The 14,158-nt window shown below is 43.7% G+C and overlaps 1 protein-coding gene across 4 annotated transcripts in view; it reads right to left on the bottom strand.

Annotated features, from left to right (window-relative positions):
• Tex2 (testis expressed 2) overlaps nucleotides 1-14,158 on the bottom strand; it is a 127,100-nt gene that overhangs the window by 44,948 nt on the left and 67,994 nt on the right. For all 4 annotated transcript variants that reach the window (XM_017801518.2, XM_008846570.2, XM_008846571.2 and 1 more), the window contains exons 3-4: nucleotides 3,861-4,061; nucleotides 2,546-2,885 (exon numbers count right to left, since the gene is read on the bottom strand). In XM_017801518.2, the coding sequence (XP_017657007.1) occupies nucleotides 2,546-2,885; nucleotides 3,861-4,061 (541 nt within the window). The remainder of the gene's footprint in view (nucleotides 1-2,545; nucleotides 2,886-3,860; nucleotides 4,062-14,158) is intronic.

The raw sequence follows: 14,158 nt of genomic DNA, 5'->3' as shown, positions 1-14,158 counted from the left end.
CCCTTGGAACTGGAGTTACAGACAGTGGTTAGCTGCCATGTGGGTGCTGGGAACTGAATCTGGGTCCTCTGCAAGAGCAGCCAGTGCTCTTAACTACTGAGCCATCTCTCCAGCCCCGATTCTCATACCACTTTAAGGTTTAACATGATTTTTAAATGTTTGGATAAAGCTATGCCAAAAAATATTTAAAACAGATGACAAATAAATACAATGTGGTATCTTAGATTAGAACTCGGAAGAAAAGGCAGGCTTTAGTGGAAAATACAGTGCAATTCAAATAAACTCTATAGAGTTTAGTTAATAATTAAAAAAGAACAAAACAAGCCGGGCATGGTGGCGCACACCTTTAATCCCAGCACTTGGGAGGCAGAGGCAGGTGGATCTCTGTGAGTTCAAGGCCAGCCTGGTCTACACAGTGTGTTCAGGTCAGCTGGGACTACAGGGAGACCCTGTCTCAAAAGGACAAAAAAAGTGAGGCACAGATGGCAAACCATACACAGAAGTCTATATTAACTATATTTAACAGGTAAAGATAAACAAATGGAACTAATTTGACTCTATTTGACCCAATACATCTAAGATATTACTATTCTGAACACATAACTAATATAAGAAATTGTAACGAAATAGTTCACATTCTTTTTTATTTTTGGCATTTTTGAGACAGGGTCCTGACTAGCCTGGGACTCACTGTGTAGCCCAGGCTGGCCTCAAACTCACAGCAATCCTATTGCCTCAGCTTCCCAAGCATTGGTATAGCAGGTGTGTACCACCATGCCTGGCTTCCTTTTTTAGACTAAGATTTTGAACTCAGTATAGGTCTTACACTTTAGAGGACATCTCATAGAGACTGGTCACATTTCTAGTGCTCAGAAGTCACTTGCACTGGTGGTTACTACACTGGATGCACTGGACAGCATGGAGTCAGATGCACCGGGAGGGCCGAGCCATGGCTGGTGCTGAGGAGTTCTTATTCACTTGGTTCTCTTCTTGTCCACTTGGATCTTTTTACTCAGTACTGTGGGTTGAACTGTGTTCCCCAAAAGATATGTTGCTGGCCTAGCCATGGTGCCTCAGAATGTAACCTTACTTGGAAATAAGGCCATTGTAGATATAATTCATTAAATGAGGTCATAGAAGTAGCTCTCAATCCAATATGGCTGGTGTCGTTTTAAGAAGAGAAGCACACGAACAATGCCATGTGATGACAGGAAGGGTTTGGAGGGATGTGGCTGCAAGCCAGGCACTGACAGTCATCAACAAAAGCTAGCAACAGGTAAAGGACTCTGCAGCAAGAGCAAAGTCCTCTAATACCTTGTCTTTGGATTTCTAGCCTCTAGGACTGTGAGAGAATAGCTTTCACTAGTTTTAAACCACTTGGTTTCCATATTTTGCCCAAGCCCTATGGAATGAAAACTTCCAGCAATCTCTCTGTTCATGTTGGTCTTCATGCCTAAGGTGCTCCCAGGAGACTTTAGGGAGCTCAGCACCTCTGGGTCAGGACAGAAGCTGGTATTGAAGCTGACAGAACAGAGTCGAGCACATATGCTAGCTGAGGGCCCGGATCACTACCAGGAGAGGAAGAAAGGCAACCCAAAGCCATGCCTGAGACCCATATTGAGCCATGATCAACACGGATCCTTCCCAGAGAAAGCCCTAGAGTGGCTCCGCACTGTCCCACTCCATCGGAGAAAGCTCTCATTTAATGCCTACCCTGATCTTGTCCTCAGATGTTCCACAATTACTGCTTGTACTGTGCTTATGTTAGCACAGTAATTTTCAAACATACGACTCATATGAACCAGTTCTGTCTAACAAGCAGAGCACCTGACAGGCAGGGTGCTGCTGTTTGCTGGTTTGGAGCCCCTTGCAGCAGCAGGCCCAGCCATGGGTGGCAGAGGTGTCATGTGGTCATCTATCCCAATGAGCAGGAAGGAGTTTGCACTTGTGTAGCAATGAGGTTTGAAGGACAGGTTGGGGTGAAGAGTCAGGGAACACTAGCCAGAAGTATACCCAAACTCACCTGCTTTTTTTTTCGTGTGTGTTGGGGATGAAATCCAGGGTTTTAGACATGCTAAGTGCATGTTTTACCACAGAGTTGCAGTCCCCACCCTCCTTTAAGACAAGGTCTCGCTATACAGACTAGGCTGGCTTGAACTCACAGAGATCAGCCTGCCTCTGCTTCTCCAGTCCTGGGATTAGGGATTAAAGGTATGCCACCACACTCAGCTCTTACTGTTTCTTATGACAAAGTTCTCCTGTAGCTGCTTCTTTGAGAACATCACAGTATACACCAAGAAAATAGAAACCTGGGGTGCCACTGCAGGCTCACCACATGTATCTACAAATGGACCATCACTAGCAAATGACTTGGTACGAAGGGCTGCAGTGGTCAATTAAAGGGCACCCAAGTCATGACAACACATTTGAGGTGGCAAAGAGCAATCAACATAGGCTGGACTTCCTGCCTGTCTGCCTGGCAATCTCTCTTAATCTCTTACAAGCCCTTTAAATATGTATGCACACTTAGCACAGACACCATTACCTGATTTACTTCCAGAGACACCAGGTGGCTTCTTGAGGTCATACTTCAGCTTAGATGCCAGAATAAATCTCCTAAACCACTCCTCTTTTTCTCGGCCAGTTCTCCCAAACAGATAGAGTATTTGATCTCGATGGATAGATTTTGCTCCTTCTTGAGGTTGGGGTGGCTTCTTAGTGTCCTCGCTGCCCAGCTCTTTCTCAGCTGGTGGCTTCTCTTCACAAGTCTCCTTATCATTCTGAGCCTTAGACATAAAGTCATCTTGCCGACCAAGCTCAATACAAATGGGGTATTTTTTATTCCAGATTCGTTTGCGAGCCAAACTTTTAGGTACAAGATAAATCTACAGAGAAAGGCAAATAATGAGGTACATACTACAGAGTGTCTGCATTGTGCATTAACACTATACACACTATAAAGGCAAGCTGAAGAGAATTGTGGGGTGATGGGAGGTTTGAGACAGGGTTTCCCTGTAGCCCCAGCTAGCCCAGAACTCCCTATGAAGATAAAGCTGGCCTTGACTTCACTTAGCTCCACCTGCCTCTGCCTCCCAAGTGCTGGGATTAAAGGTGTGTGCCCCACCCCCAGCTTGAGCACTGGCTACTCTTGCAGAGGACTCAGTCAGACTCCCAGCACCCACATGGCAGCCAACAATTGTCCCTAACTCCAGTTCCAGGGGAATCCAATGCCCTCTTCTGACCATTGCATGCCATGGGTGCACTTACATACATTTGAAAAAAAAAAACCAAACAAGCAAACAAAAAAGCAACAGTACTTTTTTGAGGGGTGGGGCATGTTGAGACAGAGTCTCACTATGTAGCCCAAGCCAGCCTCAAACTAGCTCTGTAGACCAGGCTGGCCTCAAAATCAAAGCAATTCTCCTGCCTTGGTCTCTCAAGAGCTGGAATTACAGGTGCATGCCATAATGTCTGGTTTATGCACTGCTGGGAAAGGAACCCTAGGTTTCTAAAGGCATAAGCGCTTTACCAACCAAGCTATATCCTCAGCCCCATAATTAGTTTTTAAAGTCAAAATTCTTAGTGCTGGATGCTCTTGCTCCTGAAGGTGTGGTCCTGCAGGGTGAGCTGTACCTAGAAGCCTATAAAAATTCAGGCTCTCTGGCCCCACTCAAAGTTGCTGCATCAGACTATGCATTTCAAAAGATGTCCAGGTGATTCAGAGTTAATGTTTGGGAGGTGTTGTCCTAAACTATACTGCCCCTTAAACAACATGATGTGGGGGAAATGCAGTAAAGCAAGTAAGATTCCAAATACCTTTCATTCATTCAAGCTCTGCTTCCAAAATTACCCAGGCTCACCTTGCTGTCTGAGAGGTCGTAGATTTTCTGGCTGATGTAGGTGACCTCGGGTTTTGTTTCATTGTAGCTCACCCTCCTGGAGATGTTTTTATTGGGCTTTGAAAGTCTTAAGGTTCCACCCTCAAGCCGGACAAAGACTGAATGTGTTAACGTTGCATGGTAAGTTTCTGGATCATAGTTGTAAATCTCATTCATCCATCCCTGGTGGAGAAAAGCTTTCATTAGTAAAAGAAGAATGAACACAAGTCTGATTCAGTGGGAAAATGTTGCCTACGCTGGATTTCAGGCCACTGCACTAAAACCCATTTGGTGCAGTATTAACCACTGATGCCTAGAGACCACCCGGAAGCTCTAACTGGAAGCAGGACTGGGGCTGAGGAATCATTTGGTACGGTGTTGATAACCAAAAAATTGAAAAGGTGGGATGGCACTATTATCCTAAATATTAGACCCTTTTCTTTCTTTTTCTTTTTTTCGTCTTTTTGAGATGGATCTCTCTGTAGCCCCAGCTGGCCTTGAATTCAGAGATCCACCTGCCTCTGCCTCTTGAGTGCTGGGATTAACGGCATGTACCACCATGCCCACCTAGACCCTTTTCTTAAGAAACTCAGAAAAGTTTTATTCATGTAACTAGGCAAGTCTCTCTGCCTAATCTCCCTTGGGGACGAGTAATCTGGTTTAGTCTGGCTTTTTTCTGTTTGTGACAAGGTTTTCCTTTGTAGCCCAGGCTGGTCAGAAACTTGTGATTCTCCTGCCTCTACTGTCTGGGTGCTGTGATTACAGGTATGTACCACCATCCCTGGCTCTCAGTCACTTTTATAAAAAATTACATTTGGGGTTGGAGAGATGGCTCAGTGGTTAAGAGCACTGGTTGTTCTTGCAGAAGACCTGGGTTCGAATCCCAGCACCCACATGGAGGCTAATAACTGTCCATAACTCCAGTCCCAGGGGATCCGACAGCCTCTTCTGACCTCCATGGGCATTGCACAACACAGGTGCACTTACCTACGTGCAGACAATATACGAATACACATAAAATAAAAAGAATAAATAAAAATTTTTAAAAAAGAACACTGGTTGTGAACTATATTAGCAACTTAACCTAAGTTACTCCATCTTGCTCAGAATAGCTATTTTAACAGTAACCTCTTTTCACTTATGGGAAATATTTAAAAAGAGACAACAGCCTTGAGTTCTAAGAAATAGCTCAATCACAAACCAGTGGAACGTGCTAATCTCAGACATTCTACATTTGGCTAACTGCTTGTTTTTGCTTCTGTAACTCGCTTGCTATTTTAGGTCACCTTGACACAACGTATAAGACGGCCCTGTTATTGTCTGACCACTGGTAACTGCTGATTTCAGCTTTCTTACTATACTTGTTATGGCTAGGAAGTTGGCTAATTTTAAAATTACAAAGCTGATTGCCAAGTTATATGACTGTATCACTTGTCTGTATAATGATTGGTTGTTGATTAATAGATTCAAAGTTCTGCTATGTTGTACAAACTTGATTGGGTCACAAGTGTCCTGTTTGAATAATATTTCTGTAATCCTATAAAAACTCTGACCCGACAATCATCAGGGCTTCTTCTTCTACTCCCAAGATAGACAGCCCAGCCGGTCGAAAAATAACATTTACCTTGCTACTTTTCTTAAAGTGGTGCTGGTGATTTTTTTTTGCAAACTCTGACCTATAACAGTTGTTCTTGCAGAAGACCCAAGTTCGAATCCCAGCACCCACATGGCAGCTAACAACTGTCCTAACTCCAGTTCCAGGGGATCCAACAGCTTCTTCTGTCCTTCTCAGGCATTGCATAAGTGCTGTGGAAGTTCAAAGGCATCATTTTCTCTGTCTTACAGTCCGAATTTTGGGGTGGCTTACAGAAAACAGTGTTAGATGGAAACGAGGCCTCACTCGTCATTCTCAGCCTCCTGATCTTGTTGTTCTCTTCTCTTTACGTCTGATCAGAGGCAGAGTCACATGAGCAAAAGTAATTAGTGTAATAAACAAGAGTGTTGTGTCTAAGCATTTGAACTGACGATACTTTAATATTTTATTTATTTATTTTTATTTTATGTGTATGAGTAGTTATACCTAAATGTGTGTAAGTGCACCTGTGTCATGCAGTGCCTGTGGAGGACAGAAGAGGCTGTTGGATCCCCGGGAACTGGAGTTACAGACAATTGTTAGCCACCACATAGGTGCTGGGATTCAAACCTGGGTCTTCTGCAAGAACAGTCATTGCTCTTAACTGCTGAGCTATCTCTCCAGCCCTAATCTATCTTTTTTTTTTTTTTTTTCTTTTGGACTTTTGATCCACCTGCTTCTGCCTCCCAAGTGCTGGGATTAAAGGCGTGTACCACCACGCCTGGCTAATCTATCATTTTTAATTAGCCAAATTCATCCTTTTCTCAGTCCACCTGCAAACAATCTTTGCTATTTCACAGACCATATTAATTCAGGTTACCATTCCCAGACTCAGAGAAAGATTACCATTCTATTTCAATTAATGACACTGTAATGTGCATCTCACCAAAGGGGCATCAAATAAACAGATATAATCAACATGTCATATGGTAATTTAAATGAGTAAAATTATCTTCCAAGTCCTACCCCTTCCTCAAATTGACACAAATATATTCATGTATGGAATTTTTTTTTGAGATAGGGTCTTACTATGTTGCCCAGGTTAGTCTTAAACTTGAGTCTCTGACCTCCTGTCTAGTTGGGGTTACAGGTCTGTGCCACTAGGCCCAGTCTTACACATCGATTTTCAAAACAATTTTTACACATGTTGAAGTGTACCAAAAACCCACAAAAGTTATAAACTATGAGAAAACATAATGGAACAACAACAATGCTGTAATCTGTACTTATCAACTTAACACTGTGCCTGCCACAAAGTACTTTCTCAGATTTTATAGGTGAACAAGATCTCTTAAAAAATTCCCCAAGGAGTTTTAAATCTTCCTGCTTCTTTTATAAATGTCTTCATAATGGCAAGTTGAGTGCCTGGAGCCAGCCCCTAAAGCTGAAATGTCACCTACCTGGTGAGTATTTGAGTCTCACCCAAATGAGAGTGAAGGATCCTTAGAACGCTCCTTCATGTGTTTGTCCAGTGCATCTACACGCTGAGTGACATGCCAGCAGTTGATACAAAGATTTTAAAAGATGGGGATGCAGAAATGGCTCAGTGGTTAGGAGCACTGGCTTCTCTTGCAGAGGACCTGCGCCCACATGGTGGCTGATAACCACCTGTAACTCCATTTCTACGGGAGTTCGAACCTCTCTTCTGACCTCTGTGGGCACTGCATGAAACTGGTGTGCTAACACGCATGCAGGCAATATACTCATACACATAAAATAAAAATAATAAAATATGGTACATGCCTTTAATCCCAGCTCTTGGGAGGCAGAGGCAGGTGGATCTCTGTAAGATCGAGACCAGCCTGGTCTACATAGCAAGTTCAGGGCAGCTGGGGCTACAGGGAGCCCCTGCCTCAAAAAATGCAAAAATAAATAAATTAAAATAAAAAAAAATACTTTTTAAAAAGAGGACAGGGGCTGGGATGTAGCTCAGTGGTGGAGTGCCTGCCCAGCAAGTGCAAAACCCCAAGTTCTATGCTCAGCACCAGGAAAAAAAGTTGTGAATTTAAAAAAAAAGAAAAGAAAAAAGGCTAGGCAAGGCTAGGCTAGGCTAGGATTTTTAACCCAAACTTCAAGACATGCCAAAGTGTGCAAATTTAGGTCTCTATTCCAAGATCCTACAATCCCAATAGAATAACTATAAGAGAGAAATTTTATTTAACTCAGGAGACTTGCTTTGTGTGAGCTGGGAGGATTTCTTTCTCCTCTCTCAGAGGTGCTGGCCAGGAGCAGCACTGACTCCCAAGTACTGGATGAGCAAGCAGCAGTCATGGAAAGAGGGGCTAGTCTAGGCATCTGGAAAGGAACCAGCAGTGATCAGAGCAATGAACAAACACAGACTGAAGCTCATCTGTCAGCATCAGCACAGGTTTGGGTGGAGATCATTGTGCAACACGCAGATCGTCCTTAAAGTACATTCTTTGGGTCATAGTTTGTGTGTGTGTGTGTGTGTGTGTGTGTGTGTGTGTGTGTGTGTGTGTGTGTGCGCGCGCGCGCGCCAGAGTCTAATATTGGGATGTCTTCCTCAATCACTTCTCTACCTTAGCTTTAGAGACAGGCTCTCTCACTAAACCTGAAGATCGTTGCTTCAGTTAGCTTGGCTGGCCTGAGAAGTCCCCAGGATCTGCCTGTCTCTGCCACCGGCACTGGGGTTACAGACACACACCACAATGCCTGGCTTTTTTTTTTTTTTTTTTTTTTTAACATGAATGCAAAGGACATGGATCCCCTCGTGCTAGTGCTAAAAGTGCTCTTACCCACTAAGCCATATTTGACAGGCTGGTGTCAAATATGAGGGGTCCTCCTGTCTCTGACTCCAGATCACCAAAATCACTGGCATGCTTCACCATGCCCAGATGTCCTTTTCTCCAGTTTGTTACAATGCTGAACCATATTCACTGACTTAAATGTTGACTCAGTCTTGCATTGCTAGGATTAATGATGACACTGGTCATTATGTGCTGAAATTGGATTATCCCAGTTGGTGAGGATTTTTATTTGAGCGAAACCAGGGAACAGTACAAATTATGGATCTGTATCCTTGCCCCACCAGCCAGTTTACCAGCACAATATTATAGGTAAGGATGTGTGTGTGTGTGTGTGTGTGTGTGTGTGTGTGTGTGTGTGTTACTGGGAAAGGGACCCAGAGCCTTGCGCATGCTAGACAAGAGCTCTACCACTAAAGGTATACCCTGAATCTCTTATCTTTTTATATATTGTTGAATTTGATTTGCTAATGTTTTTCTAAATTTATGAGGGCAAATCATCTATAGTTTCCATGCAGTATCTCTTGGTATTAGTAAACCTCATAAGTTAGGAAGTATTCCCTTGTTTCTATTTTCTGGAAGAGTTTGTGTAGATTTCATATTATTTCTTCTATTTGGTAGAATTTGTAAATGAGCCTACCTAGAGTGTTCTTTGTAGAAAAGTTTTAAATTATAAATTCATTTTCTTTCATCCTGATAGAGTAGTCAGGTTATATATTTGTGGGTTTTTTTGTGTATTTTTTTTTTTTTTAAATAAAGTCTCACTATATAGCTTAGACTGGTCCTGAACTTATGATTCTCCTGCCTCAGTCTCCTAAGTGCTGGGATTATAAGCATGCATCATCAGGCCTGACCTACTTGTTCTTAATAAATATTATGTCAAATTTCAAAGACTTTATTTTGGCTAAGTTTCCAACTTCTGGGTATCATGTTGTGATATTTTCCTGTAATTTTTTTTCTCTTTTTGGTATATGTGTGTGGTGATTGTATATATGTATATGGGTGCATTTGCCTGTGTCCATGCATGGAGGCCAGAAAAGGATGCTGGGTGTTTGCTCTATCATACTGTCTTATTCCCTTAAGACAGGGTCTCTCACCAAACCTGAAGCTAGGCTGGTGGCCAGCAAGCCCCAGAGTCCCTCCTGTCTCCATTCCCTACAGTGCTGGGGTTACAGGGGCACAGGTAGTCACATCTGGCTTATGTGCCAGTGATCTGAACTTAGGGTCCTCATAATCACACTGCAAGCATTCTTACCACTGAGCTACTACTGCTCTACTTCCAATCTTTTCACGTCTAGAGTCTGTGATGTCCTTCTATCAACAGTAATTTGTTCTTCTCTCAAATGTTTCCTCTATTTTGGGGGGGGGGGGATCTTTTCTGAGACAGGGTCTCTCTGTAGCCCCAGATGTCCTTGAACTTGATATGTAGACCAGGCTGGCCTTGAACTCACAGAGATCTACCTGCCTTCACCTCCTGAGTGCTGAGATTAAAGGCGTGCACCACCATGCCCGGCATGTTTCTTCTATTTAATATAATTTTTTACTACTATTAATTTCCTTCTAAAACCCACATTAGCTGAAATCTGTTACATGCTGTACTTTTTATTTCATTACTTGAAAACATTTTTTAATTCCCCTTTTGAGTTTATCTTTGAATCCACAAGCTATTTAGAAGTATGTTCTTTAATTTTAAACATTTAGGAATTGTCTAGATACCGTCCTGTTTTTGACTTCTAGTTTAATTACATTATGGTCAGAGAACATTCTTTCTATAATTTCATTTTATTAACATTTGTTATGATTTGTTTTATGTCCAAGAATATGGTCTAATTTGCTGACAGGCTTGTTTGTAGTTCATTCCCTCCATCCCTCCGTCTTTTCCTTCCTCCCTTCCTTCTTTTTCCATTTTTTAGTTGTTTGAGACAGTTCTTGCTATGCAGATCAGACCAGCATCTTCCTGTCTCAACCTCCCAAGTGCTGGTATTATAGCTATGCCCTGTCGTACTCAGCTCATTGACAATAGTTCTATGTTCACCCGAAAAACAGGGCCTGCTGTTGTTACTGGGTAGAATCTCCTACAAATCTCTTTAAACACAAATTTATTTATGGAGAAACATCAAGGTTTTATCTTATTCTTTTAATTTTCAGATTTGGAAAATAAGACAGACTAACAAGGGCATAGACTGGGCTCGAGCACTGCATCCGCTCATCTTTCCATAGGACAGACTGTCATTATCCTGCCCTGGTCTAACAAGCTTCAGGTAATTTTGTTCCTAGGTAAATTCTTGTAACTGGTTAACAAGGGCAGTCTTTCCCACAATGCTTTGGGGAGCTAGTTTTGGCCACAGAGCAGGCACTCGGCTAGGAGGCATAAGAGCAGGCCCTCTCAGGTTCTGGCTACACTGCACCACAGTTCTGAGATGAGTAAGCAGTTATGCTCTGCTGACAGCTCTGACAGCCACAGGTCACCCTCCTTGCCTGTCAAATACCAGCAGTTTTAGAGCAGCCTGATTCCAAGGAATGTGAAGGAGAGAGTACTTTGGGGCCCTAATTACACAGCTCAAAAACACAAAGCCTTACCTGCCATACATAGGAGTGGCAGAGGAAAGAAGCCTAGGGAAGAACCCAGGTGATGGGGCAGCCTGCTCCAAATGTCAGTCCAGTAGGAGCCTAGGCCAGGCCTCCCCTGCCCCCTCAGATCCCCAGCTGCTTCCGTTTCTTTTCTCCTTCCCTTTCATCTTTAGATTTCCTCCTTCCTGAAAGCCCCTGTTCCTTCATTTCTGCTAGAGATCTAAAGGCTGAAGTCCACAGCTGCCAAAAATCAAATACATACCACCCACCATCAAACACTGGATTGCACACGCATTGTGAATAATTATTTGTTAGCTTTAGTGAGCCCGTATCATGTTCATATTTGGTTGTGTGAAAGACTGCTGATAAGCGGCGCACACCTGTAGTCCCAGCACTCGGGAGGCAGAGGCAGGCAGATCTCTGTGAGTTCAAGGCCAGCCTGGCCTACATAGTGAGTTCCAGGACAGCTGGGGCTACAGGGAGACCCTGTCTCAACAAGACCAAAAAAAAAAAAAAAAAAAAAAAAAAAAAAAAGACTGCTGATAAAACGCCTCATCAAGACTTCCGCAGTATCTGACAGGCCTGGGTTCCAGCCCTGCCTCACTACCTGCCGCACGAGTTGGGTGCTGCTTTTTCCTCAGATCCTCAGTTTTCCTTCCTGTAAAGGCGTTTGGCCTAGCTTACTGCCTTCCTGATCCTCATGATCCTCATATTCTATTCTCTCATATTCTACACTTAGACTACAACAATTTTTCTCCATATTGACAGTACTTTGGCATAATTTGTACAATAAAAATGAACAAGCCTTAAGCACAGTCTTGAAAATGCTAACATTCACAATAGTAGCTGGCATTAGATGCATACTGTGTCACTGGCACTGCTAATGTATCACCTCTACCTTTGTCAATTCCCTACGATGCCACAGGCAGGAAAAGTGCCAACAGGGTAAATGATTTACCTCCTGGGGTACAGCCTGGCCAGTGCCTTATCACCCTTCAGGTCATGGTAAAGATGACACTTCTCCAGGACGCTGCCCTCCTGTTATTCTCCTGCTATCATTGTACCTGTTAACTGCCTGCATTACTCAATGGAGTCGCAGCCTCTGTGGAGAGCAAAGACAGGTCTGCCCATGTCAGTAGTAACCAATGTTTGTTGACTGACCACATGAATGAAGCCTGAGTTAGAGAGTAACTGAGGATTCAATGAAATCCTTAGAAACCATGAGCAGAGCACATTGCTGGCTGCACTCCTGCAGACACACAAAGGGACAAATGGAACCATTACTTGGAGGGAGAAGACAGGGTCACTGTCCTCAAAGAGAAAAGTCAAAGCAAACTGCAAAAAGAAGAAAAGGAGCCCTAGAATGACAGGAACTACTTCTGGAGCCACATTAGACAGGCAGTGGGCATGGACTGGCCCCTGCTCAGCCAAGACGTGGCCAGGCCCAACTCCACAGTGACCCCCTGAATCTACCCCTAAGATACCCCAGACCTCAAATCGGGTCTCCCTTGCAAAAAGCAATTTCCCAGTGCAAACCCAATCATGGTTTTATACCATCAGCTAGCCAAAATATTTCTGGGACTTGAATGACTCCATGGATTAGGTTGTATGTGGGGTTTCTAGACTTCAGCAGACAGTATGCAACTTGAGCATAGATAGGATCATGGCAATTCCAAGGCCTCACTGTCTCCCATGTGGTCTCCACTGTCTCCAGATCACCTGTTCAAAAATTCTTAAACTTTGCTGGGCTTGGTGACACATGTCTTTAGTCCCAACACTCAGGAGGCAGAGGCAGGTGAATCCTTATGATATTGAAATTAGACTGGCCTACAAAGTTCCAGACCGGCTAGGGTTACAGGGAGACTCTGTCTACAAAACAAAAACAGGGCTGGAGAGATTGCTCAGTGGTTAAGAACACTGAATGTTCTTGCAGAAGACCCGGGTTTGAATCCCAGCACCCACATGGCAGCTAACAACTGTCTTAACTCCAGTCCTCGGGGATCTGACAGCCTTTTCTGTCCTCCGCAGGTATTGCATGACATGGGTGTACTTACCTACATGCAGGCAATACATGCATACATATAAAATAAATATGAAAGAAAAAAAAACCCTTAAGTCTAAATTTACCAAGTACGGCATTTCTGCTTTGTTTTGCTCTGAGACACAGAGTAGGCATCAAGAGCCGAAGCACACACCGAGTAGCTCATTCCATGGCAGGAGCTCACTCAGAGAGCTGTGTGACCTCTGCACCCACACCACCCCATCTCAGACAGGCCTTGTTTCTTTCTGAAGGTGGGGCTGCTGAGATGGAGACAGTGATGGCACCAGAACAATGGCGCAGTCAGCGGCTGCAGCTGTCTGGCCTGCAGTCTGGTTCTGTGATGTGTTTTTAAAAGGTCAGGGGTTTCTCTTCAATTCTTTGCTGGACTTTGGCCGAAAGTACAAACCACAATCTATATATAAAGGGGGGCATTTAATCCCTGGAAAGATTAAAAGCTACAATTAACCTTTTGCAAAATAATAAAGTCTGGAGGAACTACTATTGTGCTCACTTTCACAGTGCCAGTGAGGACTTCAGGGCCAATGCTCTCTTGCTCAGTTCAGTGCTGAGCTGACCAAGGAAAACTTTGGCCCTCTGCCCCAAAGCACAATGAGAATCCTCTGTGTGTGGTGCCTGGGCTGACACCAGTCACACTGAGGCATGTTTTTACCTCATGGCTGCACTGACACGTAGGCCTGTCACTCAGCTTCCTGCTCAACCCTCCCCTGAGTCTATCAATGAAGAAGCAAGCCCTGGACAGAGGAGGTCAGAGCCAGGACCAGAGGCCTCTGCTGCTGGGACTCACCTCTGAAACCCAAGCACAGGTGACTACTCTTCTTCTCCTGCCCCAATAAAACACAAGCAGGACTTCTTCTTTATAGGGTTTAGACCCTTTTTGATGTATTGATGGTTGAGAACCAGAGCCAGCAGTTTAAATAACACCAAGGGTCATAACATCTGAGACTAAGGAAGGAACCTTCTAATGTACATTACAGAACTTTAGATACAAATTTAATTTTACCTATGAAAGAGAGAGTAGACCTGTACACACATAACTCATACTATGAATGACAGCCTCAAGCAGACAGTTGCCATTTAAAATAAATGCTACTCAAAGGTACGACAGAGAACAGTAAAAGAAAAAGTCCATTAGGTGAGGGAAACGCCAGGATCAATACTGTCCACATCCTCCAACTAACTGGCTCAGGGTCACCTTCAAAGCCACACTGGAATCACTAGAGTCAAGGCTAAAGTCACAGGCTGTGAGAAA

The sequence above is a fragment of the Nannospalax galili genome, unplaced genomic scaffold (genome assembly GCF_000622305.1).
Source record: "Nannospalax galili isolate Female #2095 unplaced genomic scaffold, S.galili_v1.0 scaffold1023, whole genome shotgun sequence".
NCBI lineage: Eukaryota > Metazoa > Chordata > Mammalia > Rodentia > Spalacidae > Nannospalax > Nannospalax galili.
This window is presented reverse-complemented; position numbering and strand designations above follow the sequence as displayed.